Source organism: Lepisma saccharinum, chromosome 11 (genome assembly GCF_977018435.1).
Source record: "Lepisma saccharinum chromosome 11, izLepSacc3.1, whole genome shotgun sequence".
NCBI classification, from domain to species: Eukaryota; Metazoa; Arthropoda; class Insecta; order Zygentoma; family Lepismatidae; genus Lepisma; species Lepisma saccharinum.
The window spans coordinates 10315373-10333701 of NC_139239.1; the positions used below are offsets into that span (position 1 = coordinate 10315373).

The 18329-nt window shown below is 37.0% G+C and overlaps 1 protein-coding gene across 4 annotated transcripts in view; it reads left to right on the plus strand.

Moving 5' to 3' along the window:
* The window catches only part of SMC5 (structural maintenance of chromosomes 5), a 73327-nt gene that overhangs the window by 45492 nt on the left and 9506 nt on the right, over positions 1-18329 (plus strand). For all 4 annotated transcript variants that reach the window (XM_083130681.1, XM_083130682.1, XM_083130684.1 and 1 more), the window contains exons 15-18: positions 685-931; positions 8808-8984; positions 14570-14791; positions 17746-17973. In XM_083130681.1, the coding sequence (XP_082986807.1) occupies positions 685-931; positions 8808-8984; positions 14570-14791; positions 17746-17973 (874 nt within the window). The remainder of the gene's footprint in view (positions 1-684; positions 932-8807; positions 8985-14569; positions 14792-17745; positions 17974-18329) is intronic.

The following is an 18329-nucleotide window of genomic DNA, read 5'->3' on the forward strand; positions in this document are numbered from 1 at the left end:
TGGGCAAGACTTCCATGTAATACACTTCTGTATCTTGGAACATTCCTGCAATCTTATCTCGCATTTATCTTGTGGCACGGGTGAATATTTCCAAGGTGGTGCATTCAGCGATTATCTTGCCGTGCACATTACAAAGAATGCAAGCACAGCCGGCCTTTCACCTTTCTGGCTGCTTCCACTGAATTGTCAGCAGCTCTTAGTACAAGAAAACAAGCCAAGCTCAAATTTAAAATAACATCCAAGCTCTCTTCGCATTCTGTATTCTTTTCTCGACTTCGAATTAAGCGAAACCAGTTTTGAGGGTGTTGTAAACAACTTCGTATTAAAATTTATCTGTGTTTCGATTTATCCATACTGAAACATTAAAAATTACATCTTATTGGCTGGGGAATGGGAAAACTTCGGATTACAGAGTACTTCGTATTAGGAGGTTTTCCTGTATATGCCACGAATGAGTAGCATAACCCAGTTATAGAAAATTTGGCACTGCATATCACAGGCTGTTACACCATGAGTTGTGTTATAACATTAAAAAAATATTTTTAAAAGTCACAGCTGCAAATGAGAATTCTGGTAGTTAGCAGATGCCATAGACTCTGAAATAGAATTGGCTGTTAAGAGTGAACTGATTCAGTAGGTGGTGTTGCTATTAATATTTGACAACCTTTCTTTGATTCCTCTCAGATTAACAGCACTTGAAAATAAAAAGAAGGCAATATTGGAGAGAGAAAACCATCAGCAGCTAAAAATACAGCAACAAGAGCAACAAATTGAAAAGTTACGGTCACATAAGAAGGAACTGACTTCGGTTGTAGAACAACGGAAAACAATTCAAGCTCGAATCAATGCAATGAGAGGGAAGAAGAAAGATCTCGAGTCTGAGAAACTTGATGAGAATCGAGAAAGAAACAAGGTTGCTGAAACGAACAAGGTATGTAATACCAAGAAAGAACTCGTTGATGTGTTAGCATAATCCATGCAGAAAATTATTGTAGATAATACTTTCTAATTATTATTACTCTCATGTTTTTCATTTTTGTGATTAGCCTAAGGAAGCAGGAGAGCAAAATAAGTTAAGTTAAGACAAATACTAAATTAACCTTTAGCATCCGGATGGGCAAATTTGGAACCATGCCTGTATTTCCGTTAAAGACGGATGGTCGATATTTTGACCAGCAATGCATGCTAGCAATTAACGTGCCATTTCTTGAAAACTACACACAATATTTCAGTTCTGTCTTTTTTTTATCTTTAATATACATATGAAAGTGTGGCATACTCGAATTACAAAATATATCCATTGTTGCTACTTATAACAAGTGAAATTTGAAAAAGTCCTTTAGGTATCCCTATAATATTATGGAATAAATTTTAAAATTACCAAAACTACTAAACTGCTGCATCTTTTTGAAAAAATTAAATTCTACGTATAGGAATGAGTAAAAAGTATCTTTTACGCAACGTCTGACAATTAAGGGGACGAAGGGGCAAAGGCCCGATGTTCGAAATTTGCCCAGACCATGTGGTAGAATTAAGATACTTTTTTTTTAAAAAACTACACTATATTTCAATTCTGTCTTTTTTGTTTATATTCGAATTACAAAGCAATATATCCATTGTTACTATTATTAACAAGCTCCATTTGAAAGTGTCATTTGTATTCCTTTTGTTACTATGGGATAAATTGAAGATAAACTCCTCAACCACTTCATCTTTTTGAAAAATGTAGAATGTACATGTAAGAATGAGTAAAAAGCAACATTTTAAGCAATGTGCGACAATTAAGGATCCGGGGGGGAAGGGCACAAAGGCCCAATGTTGGAATTTTTCCATAATTACGCAAAATTTCTGAATGCCATAATTTCCAGTTGTTTTTTTTTCAAAGTTCCAGCATGGGCATTACATATCCTTATAAAGTGGTATTTTGTCGTGCTTCCCTCCAAATTTTGTCCATCCGCCCATAGGGCCGATGCTAGAAGCGAAATTCTAGAAATTGTTCTGAAAGCTGGCAACACTGCCACCTTTTTTTTTTATTATTTGCCAAGATATATCAGTCTGATTTCAACGAAACTTTGCATGGTTGTAGGAATTTACCACCACTACTTACTACATTTTTCATTCACTTCAGTCCATTGTGGGGCACGGGCAATTTTTTAAAATTCAATTTTTTTCTTCTTCCTCCTTTAATGTATTACTTTTACCTCCGCTAAAAGCCCTGTCTCTTAAGAAAGAAAACAAAACTGATTTCATCTCTCTTCAACAATTAGTCCTAGAGCTTTGTTTTTTTTCTACTGTACGGCATGTTTGAAAATTGAGCACTTAAAAAGACACCGGCTTCAACAGCAATACACAGACAGACAAACAAACAGATTTTGCAATCCTACCCCTTTGTTAGACCACAGATTTGTAGTTTGTGTACACAAGAATATGATGGTAAATACGGAGAAACTAGTACTCACTTTTATCCGCGAAGCTGTTTTTTCTTTTTTCAATTAATTTCAGTGGGCACTGAAATCGAAAAAGAAAAAACAGCATAAAAGTGAGTACGTACTAGTTTCTCTGTATTTATATACTACCGCATCTCTCTTTTCCCAATTATGAATGTGATTCATGATTGGGAAAAGAGAGACGCGGTAGTATATAAATACGGAGAAACTAGTACTCACTTTTATCCGCGAAGCTGTTTTTTCTTCTTTTTCGATTAATTTCAGTGGCCACTGCCACCATCCTCGTTGGAACTTGCTGCGCTGTTGCTTGGCGTGCATCTTTTGTTCGTAGTTCTCTGGCTGCCGTTAGGTGCGCTGCTAGGTGCGCTGTGCGTCTTGGTGCGTCGTCTGCTATTTCCGGGCGATAACTGCTGCAGTAGTGGAATCCAAGTATGGTGCGCTTGCCCGCTATCGATGTTTAGTTCGTGCGGGAAGTGCATTATGGCGTGCGTTTCCTTGATTTTGGTGTCTATGAGCGTGTGGGCAGTGTGTTTGACTCGAACTTTTTGAATTTTATGGCTATTGTATTTGATATGTCTAGCAAGACCAGTAGTGGGTTGGGCTTTTTTCGCATCTGCTAGGTGCTGTTGGATTCTTTCATTGACAGATCTGATGGACCTGCCGATGTAATGGGCTTTGCATTCACACTCTGCATCATATACACCTGGGTTGTCAAGGGGGGAGAGGAAGTACCGTTTGTGCTTGTTCAGTTTATCAGTTATTTTGGAGTTGGGTTTGTGCGCTACTTTGATGCCAAATGGGAGAAGGGCTTTGGCTATGCGGTTGGAAGTGGTGGGATGGTAGGGGAAGGCAAACCATTTATATTGGTCGCTGGGGGGTTGGTTGTGGCTGGGTTGCTTGTGGATGGGTTGATTGTGGTAGGTTAGGGTGTCTGACCTGTATTTCCGCCTTACTGCACCAAGTGGAAAGTTGTGATTCAGTGTAGCCATGTTTCAGGGCTATTTCTGTGATGGTGGCTATCTCCTCTCGTAGATCCTCTTCTTTGCCACAGTAGGAGAAGGCTCTTCGATAGAAGTTTAGCCACACATTGGCTTTTTGCTTAGGGGGATGGCTAGAGAGAGCATGTATGTACTGGTTGCCTGCATCCGGTTTTCTGTAGACGGTGGTTGTGAATTTGTTAAGTGCACGGCTGATGGTGATGTCCAGGAAGTTGATTTTACCAAGTTTTTCATGCTCTACGGTGAAGTTGAGCCTGGGGTGGATGTTATTTAGTTTGCTCACTAGGAGGTTGAGTTCTTCTGCCTTTTTGTATACAACTATTGTGTCGTCCGCGTACCTTCCATATCGGATGTGTTGTAGTTCTGGAGTGTGGAGTATCTCTTTTTCAGCCAAGTGCATGACGATGTTGGCTAAAGGAGCTGATAGCGGGTTGCCCATCGCAAGGCCCTCGGATTGGTTTTAGAATTTATCTTCAAACTGAAAGTAATTGTGTTTTAGACAAACTTCCAATAGCCTGGTTATCTCTTGTACCTCTAGGGTCGGGATTCTGTTAGTTGTCAGCCATCTTTCCACCGAACGCAGTGCTAGGTCTATGGGGATTGAACTGTACATATCTACTATATCAATGCTGGCTAATTTTGCACTGTCAGCTTGCACTATTGAAGTTACCAGATTTTTAGCATCGGCACTGTTGCGGAACACGTATGTAAGTTTGTGGTTGAAATGAGATATTTTGTTTTTTAGCCAGTTTGTTAGGTGAACTGTGGGGTAATTGAAGCCAGCTATTATAAGTCGCATGGGGATTCCAGGTTTATGAGTTTTAGGAATGCCATAGGCAATGGCAGGTGAAGGGTGGGGGGGGATTCCTCCTCAATCCCCACCCTTCACCTGCCATTGCCTATGGCATTCCTAAAACTCATAAACCTGGAATCCCCATGCGACTTATAATAGCTGGCTTCAATTACCCCACAGTTCACCTAACAAACTGGCTAAAAAACAAAATATCTCATTTCAACCACAAACTTACATACGTGTTCCGCAACAGTGCCGATGCTAAAAATCTGGTAACTTCAATAGTGCAAGCTGACAGTGCAAAATTAGCCAGCATTGATATAGTAGATATGTACAGTTCAATCCCCATAGACCTAGCACTGCGTTCGGTGGAAAGATGGCTGACAACTAACAGAATCCCGGCCCTAGAGGTACAAGAGATAACCAGGCTATTGGAAGTTTGTCTGAAACACAATTACTTTCAGTTTGAAGATAAATTCTACAACCAATCCGAGGGCCTTGCGATGGGCAACCCGCTATCAGCTCCTTTAGCCAACATCGTCATGCACTTGGCTGAAAAAGAGATACTCCACACTCCAGAACTACAACACATCCGATATGGAAGGTACGCGGACGACACAATAGTTGTATACAAAAAGGCAGAAGAACTCAACCTCCTAGTGAGCAAACTAAATAACATCCACCCCAGGCTCAACTTCACCGTAGAGCATGAAAAACTTGGTAAAATCAACTTCCTGGACATCACCATCAGCCGTGCACTTAACAAATTCACAACCACCGTCTACAGAAAACCGGATGCAGGCAACCAGTACATACATGCTCTCTCTAGCCATCCCCCTAAGCAAAAAGCCAATGTGTGGCTAAACTTCTATCGAAGAGCCTTCTCCTACTGTGGCAAAGAAGAGGATCTACGAGAGGAGATAGCCACCATCACAGAAATAGCCCTGAAACATGGCTACACTGAATCACAACTTTCCACTTGGTGCAGTAAGGCGGAAATACAGGTCAGACACCCTAACCTACCACAATCAACCCATCCACAAGCAACCCAGCCACAACCAACCCCCCAGCGACCAATATAAATGGTTTGCCTTCCCCTACCATCCCACCACTTCCAACCGCATAGCCAAAGCCCTTCTCCCATTTGGCATCAAAGTAGCGCACAAACCCAACTCCAAAATAACTGATAAACTGAACAAGCACAAACGGTACTTCCTCTCCCCCCTTGACAACCCAGGTGTATATGATGCAGAGTGTGAATGCAAAGCCCATTACATCGGCAGGTCCATCAGATCTGTCAATGAAAGAATCCAACAGCACCTAGCAGATGCGAAAAAAGCCCAACCCACTACTGGTCTTGCTAGACATATCAAATACAATAGCCATAAAATTCAAAAAGTTCGAGTCAAACACACTGCCCACACGCTCATAGACACCAAAATCAAGGAAACGCACGCCATAATGCACTTCCCGCACGAACTAAACATCGATAGCGGGCAAGCGCACCATACTTGGATTCCACTACTGCAGCAGTTATCGCCCGGAAATAGCAGACGACGCACCAAGACGCACAGCGCACCTAGCAGCGCACCTAACGGCAGCCAGAGAACTACGAACAAAAGACGCACGCCAAGCAACAGCGCAGCAAGTTCCAACGAGGATGGTGGCAGTGGCCACTGAAATTAATCGAAAAAGAAGAAAAAACAGCTTCACGGATAAAAGTGAGTACTAGTTTCTCCGTATTTATGAATGTGATGGTGATAAAACCTTGTAACTTCATGAAATGATTTTTACCAATAAACACAAATCACTCGTGTCCTGTAGCCTTGTCAATTTTTAATTATCCTCCTGAGACCCAAGAAAAACTCCATGCATATTTTTATTGCTTCTTGGGTTTTTCCATATCATTTTCTGTTACTAAATGCAAAAATTCAAGTTCTGCAATAATATCTGCTCAACAATGCAAGAACTTTGACGTACTGTATGCAATACATTGGGTCTTAAAGACTACAGGTTTTACGTCTTATGAAATTTTTTATTGCCTTAAGTACTTTACATATCTTGGTTCAAAATGACAATTAAATTGAAGTTATTTCGTATTAAATATATAACAGCAAAGAAAGTTAAATGGTAACATTTTTGTATTCTACCCAAGAACATAACTTTTCATTCTATTATAGCACATTTTAGCACTATTATTTACACCCAAGTGAAATTTTTGAAAGCAGTTCCTCCCTGGAACAAGACAGAGAAAGACATTACAAGCCTTACACCGAAATCGTGCATGATAAGGACATCCAGAATTTCTACAGTGGGGGATTGCTTTACCTAGAGGTAAATGTAAATTTCAAACTGTACAGCTTCTCGTAAATGAGCTCCTTTGTAATATTTGGTGACTTTCCGGAATCTAGAACACATCTCTGGTTTGTGCAGAATGCCATTGTTTCGAACATTTCATCTGGAAGATATGCTTCAAACAATTGTACCGTATTTTCCGTATCAATCATTCTGTTATCATCAATGCTGTCAGCTGATCATTCAGTTAGATGTGGAACAAACATTTCATCTGAACTCCAGGGCAAATCCACGATTTCATTCTGTGATGCTGAATTGCTAATGGGTTTTTCTATGTCTGACTCATCACTTGAGACTGGTTCATCAGGATGATATTCCTCTTCATTTCCACTACTCAAATCTAGATCTGAATCATCCAAATCATCATACAAAATCTCATAAAGTTCATGAGGAGGAATTGATATATTTGTGCACTTGCGGAACGGACTACCTGTAAAAAAAAGTAAGAAATTAACGTCAATTATAAATAAAAGTTAATATATTTTCAATATTGTTAATACAGTGACTGGTGATGTGGATTGTATGTTTTACAAAAATGCTACAGGATAAATTTAAATTTACTGAACAATTTTTCGAAGCCTATCTTATTCTTTTCAGGAATAATAAATTATGCTCATATGCATAAAATACTAATTCCAAATTCCAATGTACTGTATACAATACAGTGTTGCATGCAATACAACCCACTGCTGTTCCAATGTACTGCATGCAATACATGCTAATTTCTTCATGAATATCTCTTACGTAACAGTGCTTGTCCAAATACAGTACTAATAGTTATAAAGCAGGTTGCTTTATGAAAGAATTCACAAAAATTAAACATCTAACAAGAAGGTAATAACTGATAAAATTGAAACTTACCGGACGAAGATGTAGACGGTTGCTCCTGCATGGCCATCTTGAAATTCACACAGGTGGCAACACTCATCAACCACATCACACACGCCCAAAAACGGTTGCCAGACGAATTCGTTCTTAAAGCATGCGCCAAACAGAAAACACAAACATTGAACTGGTTGTTGCATTTGTCAGGGCGATGACGTAATACGTTGTTTGTGTATTGCATGCAATACACTGGGTCTCAGGAGGGTATTTTTTTTTTTACCTTTAAAAATATCTTGTTTTATCTTGGGCAGAGCCGATACTTTTCTGGAGTTGTGCTATTTCATAGGATACACAATACTTTCACAGAGTCAATATGGGCATTATACACAATTTTCATGAAATTGTGTAGATAATGGATTTTCTGATTATGTGACAGCTATTTTACCCATGTGACCATTGCCTGTCTACTACAGTAGCCCAGTCTCGCAATTTTTATTGCTACTCAAATAGGCTCAGTGGTAGGCTTCAATCAATTATGCTTCTTACTACCCAGAATGAGTTTGCACATTGAAGTCAGCCTTTTAATATTCGTTTTTAAAATGTGATTGTGTGTGTGTTTGTGTGTGGCTGTGCAGTATGCCAGATCCAGTGTGTTACTGGTGTCACAGTGATTTTGAAACCTTGCATTTTGGCAATTTTAGTGAAGGTAATGTTATGAATAATGAAAAATTCGTAAATACAAAATGTTCTTTCAATTTAACAAAAAATTATATAAAACAGTTTAAAAATCACTTAGAAAATTATTTTGGAAAGGGATAATTATTATGCATGGTTAGAAAGAATAAACTGGTAGTGCACAAATATCCATATTTCAAAATTATGCACAAATATCACAGGGTTAATATTGTAATTATTTTATGTAACATATTTAAAAAAAATGACATGGGTACCTGGGGGAAACCCTGGGGGGTAAAGGTGGTCAGGGGCGTGATGCTGATCACATCACCCCCACTCACGATCGGATCAAGAAAGTGTGGGGCGTTACCCCCACACCCCCTATATGCCTTCATAGCGTGGTGCTCAGCACAGGGGAGCACTTTACATTTTTTTACCTTTTAACATATTTCAAAGTAGAACTTTGGTAAATTTATGTAGTATTACTTCAGTGGGATAGTTTTGTGTACAGTCACAAACACTTCTGGCTTGTAAGAATACCATTGACTGCACATGTGTTAGCACTTCTAACTATTCTGAGCAATTGAAAGTTTTCTCATGTTCCAACATCAGTATATGTAAATATCAACATACATATCTGTTCAGAATGGTATCAGTTTTGTCCCATGATTTTGGTAATAGATTATTATGTACTTTTTTTTTTTAAAATTCCAGAAATTAGTTGGTCAGCTACTTGGCATCCAGAAGGACATGCAGACTGACTTTGAAAAAGTGCAACAGGCTCTTGTTAACCACAAGAAATACCAGTACGTTGTCAGCGTAGCTGCAAATCAACTCTCAAAAATTGAGGCTCAATCAAGAGATCAAAAAGAAGTATGCCAACAACTTGAGGTAAAATATTAATGATACCCATTCCCTAAATACATCTCGTAACCTTACATACTAAACAGAATTTTTATTGCTTGTTTTCGAATTTTTTACTTATTCAGGGTGGCTCCTCACCGGGAATTCCTTGAATTCTGGGAATTATGTGTGATTTCTGCTTGAATTTTCCTCTGTAGAAAAATTCCAACTTTTATTAATCCAATTTCCATTGAATTTATACACATTTAGCTTTTATGTTTATCAAGAAAGGAAAAGTAAGGTGTGGGGAAAATAAAACAGAATTCTCTCAATTTGTTTACTTTGTTAGTGTGCTTTCCAGAACAATCTATCTGGCAGATGGAAAATGATTGCAAGATAAGATATCTTGAAGTTGGAATTCTTATAAAATTAACAATTTTTCGTAGATTAGTATATCCTGTAAATTTTGTGACGTGTGTTTGAAGATGTAATCGCAAATGTAAACTTTGCATCTTAAATATTTTAAATATATAAACCATGTAATTGAATGGAATCGCACAGACCCTCTATAGTGTTCATATATTTGTGTGTGTAGGTGGTGAGAGAGAGTAATACGTAAGATTGAAGTAGAGAAAACATCTGCTTGTACCCTTCAATTTTATCATGGTCCTAGAGTGGCCACCCTCTTATTATTATTTTTTTAATGAAAATGTCATGAATTTATGTAACGATCTTTTGTCTGGATTTTGTTACTTTTTTCAATGTCAAAGAGCCACAAGTGCATTTGTGGAAAGGAAGGGACCTGTGTACCGGAAGTGGATATTAAAGAAATATTGAATTACACAGATGCCTGTAGAAATTGTCTCAAATCCTGTGGTATAATCCCACTTGAGCCATAATTTTTACATAAAAGTGCCTTCATATATATCAGTAATTCACCATTCATCCTTGTTATGAGTAAGCTAGGGAGCTAGAAAAGATAAAACAAAAAATTCGAGATTGCAGTTGAACAATTAATGCTACTTCAAGTACAGACCAGGTTAATAAATGAGCCATTTAACAGGCACATAATTGAATAACATGCCATGCAGTTCCTCTACCCACTTTTTCTCAGTTTTAGATACAGATGGTCATTTTCTCCAGCATTTCCAATGCAGAGAAACTCATACATAACAAGTATTAGAAATTAATGCATAATTGAAATATGAGATGAAGTTGAACTTGTAAATTTATCTTGATTAACACTAGTAGTTCTTTTTACTCTGATAAGCTTACTTACAGTACATGCCTGACAAAGCCACCAGACAGGTGGCGAAATCGATCGCGAAGAAAAATTTGCGTGGAAAAAATTAAAAGTAAGCTTATCAGAGTAAATTACCTATCTCCACGTAACTGCTAAACAGATATCTTTAGATACTAGTAGTTCTATTAATAAGCAGTTTCACAAATAAAATAACTGTTTGATTATGTTAATGTATTCCCTTATCTTCCTTCACTGAAATATGAAACATTTTGCTTTATTTAATATATACAGTGAAACTCAGATTTTACATTTTCCCACATTATACATTCAATCTTGAGATCCCTTATTTACCTATTCCGATCCTCTTCTACCATTTGGTGTCGAGGTTGGTTTTATAGAGAGCTCGCCATCTGCCACGATCTTCTGCCTTCACTCCATGAAATGTTCCTCCTGCTCAGGATATCATACACACCCTCATTCCTTCTCCTACGTGGTCTTTCTTTCGGTCTCTTCACAAGCCTCCACTTCCATTCTTGCCTACCATACCTGTTTAGGTTGATGTTGAGGCATTCTGCAGAGCTGTCCAAACCATCTGAGTTGTGCTTGCTCAACATTCTGATCTATTGTTTTTGTATTTAACATTATTCTAATTGTTTGATTTCTGATTTTGTCCCTTCTTGTCTCTCCCACTGTTTTCCTTAAATATTTAATTTCTACTGTTTGTAAGTTTTGTTTTTCATTAATTATATCCAAGATTCACTTCCGTATATCAATGTTGGTATATAAGTTGATTTGTAAACAATTTTTTTCTGTTTTTTTGGCTTATTTCCTTCTTTTCCAAGAAACCTTTTTAAATTTCTCATTAATTTTTCCATTACTATTGATGGGTACACCACCTAGATATTTCAAGTTTTGTACTTGTTTTAGATCTTCCTCCTCAAGGCTTATTATGCAGGGTTTTTCTTTTCTTCCTATCCTTAGGACAGATGTTTTATCCTTGTATATTTTCATAGCTTTCTTTGACAGATTACCATTTATTATTTCTACATTTCTTTGCAGGTTTGCCTGTGAATTTGCAAACAATACAATATCATCTACATATAAAAGTTCAGATATGGTTACTGTTTTCAATTTCCAATTTCCTACTTTGAATTTTCTCATCTTTGGTTTCATTTCATTCAGAACATCATCCATTAGTATTATGAACAAGTATGGTGATAAAATATCACCTTGTCTTACTTACTCTAGTTGTTATAAATTCCTCTGATCTATTATTGTCAGTTCTGACATAGCATCCGTTTTTCTTTGCAGAAACTTTGTATTTCTTCTATTAATTATTTTTTTATATTTTTTATATTCTGTTTTTTTCCATAACTCTTGCCTTGGCACCATATCAATGACCTTTTCCAAGTCTATAAATCGTACATATAGTTCTTTATTATATCTACAACTTTCTGTATTATTTGTCTTATTGTAAATACATGATCTCCTCCAGGTCTGAATCGACTCTGACACTACTCCAATTTATCCTCTATTTCTTGTCAAAGTATATTCTCCAGAATTCTTGAATATAATTTACCAAGTACACTAAGAAGCAAGATGCCTGTGTAATTTTTGCATTCCCGTTATCTCCTTTCTTATATATGGTTATTAGAATTGATACTTCGCAATCCTTCACTATCTTATTTTCCTTCGATGCTATATTTACTATTTTAAGCAGCAGATCTTCTCCTTCCTTTCCTAATTTCATTCTTCCAATAGCTTTCTTTAACTCTTCCCATGTAGTTGCTGCTTCTTGTTTTACATCTTGGATATCTTGATCCTCTTTCCTTTTCTCTTCTTCTTTCTCTTCATTTATTGCATTAGTTCTTTCATTCTCATTTGATAATTCTTGGAAGTAGTTTTTCCATCTTTTCATTATTATATATTCAGAATTTGTTAATAATTTCTTATTTTTGTCATGTATAAATTTTAAAGGGCAGTCTTTTTGTTTCCTCGTGTTTAGAACTTTGTAGAAAAGTTTTTGATCTTTACAGTTTTGCTCCATATTTCTTCCAAGTTTCCTGCATTTTTTCTTTACCTCTTAAACCACTTTCTTCTTTATCTCTTTGCATTCTATATTCTTTAAATGACTCGGGGTACCTAATGGAAGATATTCCTTTCATTTTTTTTCTTTTCTCTTTTTATTCCACAAAGTTGTTAACGCTGCAGATGTTATTACCCCTTTCCATTTACTTCAGAGTTTTCTAAGTCCTCTCCTGTTTCCTGTACTTGTTCTTTCGCTAGTTCTTCTCTCACTTTCTTTCTAAATTCTTCTTGGATATTATTCTATTCATCTCTCTCCACACAATGATGTAATCTACGAGGGTTATTTTTTAAGTAAGGTCCGTTTTGCAATAAAAACGAAGTAAGTAAATACTTCTTTTTTAAACAAAGTAAGTAAATACTTAGTTTTTATTGCAAAACAGACCTTACTTAAAAAATGTTTAAATGTTTTTTTCAAAAAAACATTTATTTTCTGAATTTACATACACTTCTTTATTTGCTACATAATTTCCTTGCTGGTTTAAACATATATCGTAACGAACTGCGAGTTTTTGGATACCCTCCTCATAGAACTCTGCCGCCTGTGAGATAGCCAGTTACTCACGGTCATTTTCACTTCTTCATCAGTGTCTAAACGCTTGCTGCCCAGGAAGGCCTTCAGATGGCGGAAGAGGTGTAGTTGCTAGGTGCAAGGTCTGGACTGCATGCAGATGATCGAATACCTCCCAGCCAAAAGATTTGATCAGATCATCATCCGCATACAGTCCAGACCTTGCACCTAGCAACTACACCTCTTCCGCCATCTGAAGGCCTTCCTGGGCAGCAAGCGTTTAGACACTGATGAAGAAGTGAAAATGACCGTGAGTAACTGGCTATCTCACAGGCGGCAGAGTTCTATGAGGAGGGTATCCAAAAACTCGCAGTTCGTTACGATATATGTTTAAACCGGCAAGGAAATTATGTAGCAAATAAAGAAGTGTATGTAAATTCAGCAAATAAATGTTTTTTTAAAAAACATTTACTTACTTCGTTTTTATTGCAAAACGGACCTTACTTAAAAAATAACCCTTGTATTATATATACATATTTCATTTCCACTTGGTTCCTCTCTAGTGTATTTGTGTATGTCTAAATCATTTATTATGCAGAGTTCTAGTACTCTCTCTCTCTCCCATTGTTATTTTTCAGTTCATCTCCATGCTTTCCCATTACTTTTCACCAGCATTCCGTTTCATTTCCCACTCTGGCATTCATATCTCCTAGGATAATAACTTCCTTATCTAAGTCTTCAATAGTTCTTTGTAGTATTTCATAAAACTGATCTTTGTTGTTTGAAGTGTCATCCTCATTAGGGGCTTATACTATCATTAAAGTTAATAATTCTTCTTTCTGTTCTAAAATGTCTACTGTCATTATTTTCTCATTTATAAATCTCCATTGATATTTTCCATTCTATCTTATGTATCATACATGCCACTCCTGCTCCTGCTCTTTCTTGTTTTGGTACTCTGCTGTAATATAAAATTCATAGAGTTCTTCATTTCCATTACCTTTCTTCTCTCTTGCTAGTCCATGTTCTTTTCCATTTAGACTCCTTACGTTCCACATTCCAACATTTATTGAACCATATCCTCCCCAATTTGTTGTCGTGATCTGTCCAGCTTCCTCTCTTGTTCTTCTTTTAATCATTGTGGCTTCAAATGTGCAGGGGATTGGCCTACATCATTCTAGCCCAGTGGAGGGGCTGCCACCTCTCTGCCTCTGGGCTTGCTGTGAGCTGTTCTGCTCTATATGTCTTCCTCCAACTTTCGCATCCAGACTTGGGACTAATAATGGCGGAGTTCTATGGTCTCAACATAGCAATGTGGTATTTCCTCCATTTTACATTTTCCCCGCATCTTAAGTTTTTCATCTTGGTCCTCTGAAAAATGTAAAATCGAGGTTCCACTGTATTATTTGCTTCATTTGCTTTTCGAATATCCTCAAATGTTCCTTATTCCATTACTGAATACAAATTGAACCTTTCCTTGTTATATATCAAGATTAGATACTTCGGGGTGGACTAGTTAGCACAGTACACTTTCATGACAGGTTTCCTGAATTCGAATCCTGGCCTGGGTCTTTGTGAGTGACCCTTTATCAATTTCTTCATCTCATCCTCATCTTCGCCTCTAGGCAAAAGTAGCAGAAAAGCAAAGCAAAGCAAAGTAAAATAAATCAAATCAGTCAATCAATTAAACCAGCTGTTGTGAGAGTTTTGTAGAAAATTGAAAACTTCCATATTATGAACAAATGTTTGTTCTCATATTTGATATTTAAATACAATACCCTGTTATTATTTCAGGCTACATTGGACCAAGTGAAAAAGGAATTAGAGAATACAAGAGATACAGCCAAGAGACTTTTGAAGCTAGCTCAAGATATGTCAGGAGTACAGAATGTTGAAAGTTTACCTGACAAATTGAAGAAAACGTTTAGTATGTACACAAATAACTTGGAAGAACTTGAGAACATTATCATCCATACTCAAGCCAAAGCCGATTGCTTGGTGCAGGCAGATGAAGGTGTAAGTATCCATACCACCATGCACTTTTTTATGCCACAAATAAACTGCAGGCATCTTGTATCTGATGCATCACAATATGTAGTTCATTTTTACTGACATTAAGATTGATTCATTGAATTGGGGTTTTAAGTCTACTTTATGCACCGTAAGTCTAATCGGGACTGGACCTGCAGTTTAAAGTGGGATCTGAACCACTATGTGCCTCCATCGGGTGACATGATTAATAATTTTATAAAACAATAAGAAAGAATGTATTGTTTAAGATATTAAACAGTGAAGAAATATTTCAGAAGACAATAAAAATTGCATTTAGTTTTATGAATGTTTTGCTTAAAACATTCACTTTCAAGATAATAGAATATTTAGAAACTTGTCACTTAATTAAGAAATTTTGCCTCGCAATGGTGGTGAAGAAATATTGAAAATTGTACATTTTGAATAACTCGCAGAAGGTTTTTAATCCGAAAAATTATTTGTATTGGCATAATTCCAGTTGTATGGAAAAGCACCATGTTTCAACGTTATTCTCTTCATCCTTACAACTGATTAATGTCGAAGGTTCTGTCTTCAGTATCATTGGTTATGACTATTCTGAGGATTTCTATGCAAATGTTTTATATTGATTTTTTGTATGTTTTGACAAAAATGTAAGGAAATCGAGGCATATTTATTTTGTATATTTTAGCTGTAAATGCATATTTTACAGAATTTGTCAGGAATGTTTCTTTTCGGCCAAATGTAAGATTTTTCCAGATTGCAAACTTGTTTGCACCACTTTCCAAAGTTACTTATCCCAAATTAGCCTCCAGCCACCACCACCTGGATGTTGACAAGGTCAATGAGTTATTGCATGTTCCAAACGCGAAGTTATCCCTGGTTGAGAGATCTTTCTCTGCCTACAGACTAGTGTTAACAGACAAATGAAGGAAGTTCACAGTTGAAAATGTAGGAAAAACTTAGTTGTTTACTGTGACACGAATTATTGTACACAGCTTTGACCCAACATTTTCAGTAAAAGAGGAATACCTTGACATTTTGTGTCTCATTTGTGTAATAGTTTTTTTCAGCAAGTACTCGCATTTCGTAGAATAAGAGATTGTATCGTGCTTACAAGTTTACATATTTTTATTGCCATATTTGCATGCATCTTTTGGTAGTGCATACAAATCCTCAGTCTAGTTATGACATTTTGTGGATGACATCTGCTTATTAGCTCAAAGGCTTAGCGACATGAAGGAGAAATTAAAAAGACTACAGGAGGAAGCAAAGATAGCAGGACTCACTATTAAGGTGAACAAGACTAAATAAATGAGAGTCAATGCAAGAGGAAAAGAAAAGTTGAATGTTTGTCATGAGCTGGTTGAACAAGTAGAGTCATTTACATACTTAGGAAATGTCATAAGAAAAGAAGGAGGTTCAGATGAAGAGATACAAAATAGAATCAAGAAAGCCAATGTGGCATTTATGCAACTATCCCATTTGGAAAACCTGCAATGTTTCTAGAAAGACAAAAATAAGGATTTTCAATACAGATGTAAAATCAGTTTTACTGTATGCTTGCGAAACATGAAAAACCACACAAGCTAACACGAAAAGGATACAAACCTTTATTAATCGCTGTCTCAGGCGTATCCTCAATATAAAATGGCCAGAAATAATATCAAATGAAGAATTATGGAGAGAAACTAAACAACAGCCAATTGCAACCCAAATAAAATGAAGAAAATGGAATTGGTTAGGACAAAACCAACTGGAGCAATAGAGAAATCAGCCTTAGACTGGAACCCCCAAGAAGCCCAGCCCGGAAGTAGGACGTCCGAAGAAGACATGGAAGAGAACAGTAGAAGAAGAAGCAGCCGAGAAAGGAAAAACATGGAGAGAGGTCAAGGAGTTGGCACGGCACAGAGCCAAATGGAGGCGTTTCACTGAAACCCTATGCTCCTGATGGAGCAAAAGGAATTAAGTCAAGTTATGATATCTGGGACAAAGGTAAGATAGCTTTAACTGTAATGCTTTCACTCAGCTGGCAAAAGTTTGATTTCTCCCATTTGGCAGTGGTTTGGGGTGTCATTTTCTGCTCTTTGCTGCTTTCCCATGTGAATCCTGTACTCCAGAAGATCCCAGACAGCAAGAAGAAGAACAGACCTTCTGGAAATTCCCAACCTGGAACCAAATAGGCACAAACCGTAACAAACTGAACAGATAATGGCCCAGAAACCCTCCCCATTTCCCCCAGCACCATCCAGTGGTAGAAATCAGAACTCCTAGCTGAATGTAAACAATGTGATGTGATACTATCTCCCAGATACCATAACTTACGATAATGAAAACATTGGCCATATAAAACTTATCATTCACCAGAAATAAGATTGTCTCAATCATGGAACTTTTTTATAGAATTTTTCCACTATGTTCACTGCAGTGTAAGTATTAGGCATGAATATTTATCACTATTTATTTTTTTTCTATGGAAGAACACAGGCAACTTCATATTTTATTGTTATTATGCATGCGGCTTCAGAAAAATCATTCAAGGTCACTGCAAAGTCTGTTCAATAAAACTCCCACAAAAAAAAAAAAAACGTTTTCAACCTTATGATATTAAAAAACTTCTTATGTCACTTACCGGCAACAGCCTTGTTAAAAACTACACAAACCAAAATAAGCAGCGTGATAAAACACTTTCAAGTCTGTCCAAGATTTTGACTCCATCTCGAAGTCATCATCAGGGCTGGTCGAGAGATGGCGACTCATTAAGTTATGGAAATTGTGGGGAGGCCAGAGGTGACTTTGCAGCTCAGTGGTGGAACATTGGCACACAATGTCAAAGAACATGGTTTGATACCAGGTTGAAGCACAGTTTTCACATATCTGTATGTCGCAAGCTATTTCAAGTACTTCAGTGGTACTTCAATTTTGCTAGTGTATGCTTAAAAAAGTAATTTTGGTTCCAGGTGATACAAGAATACGAAAGAAGAAAGGAGAATATAGCATCCCTTACTGTTAGTGTTGAGCATAAAACTTCAGAAATTGAGAAAATTCAAAGTAAAATTCAGACATTGAAAGAGAAATGGCTGACACCATTGAATGATCTGATAAAAAGGATAAATAGCAATTTCAGCAACTTTTTCCAGCAAATGGGTTGTGCGGGAGAAGTGTCCCTCTCAACTGGTCAACATGAGGTAATAGTTGTTTCTCATTCCTTTCGCATCTCTTGGTAATTATTAGTTTTCTGAATCATGTCATTTACTGTGCATGATCCTATATATTGTCATGTGAGAACCAGGTGGATGTAACTCCATTGGATCAAATTCACAGAAGAGAGGAAATAATGTATTCTTAGGAATATGTCTGACTAAAAACAAGCCAGTAAATTTGAGATATGTGACTCCACCTTAGTGCTAAGAACCAGAGGTGGAGGAGATACACCGATCTGGCTCCAAATACAGATCTTCAGAGGAGATATTTTAAACAAAAGCATTTTGGAGTTACATCCCTCTTGTTCTCCTATGGCAGTATCTCGTAATCATTTTTAATT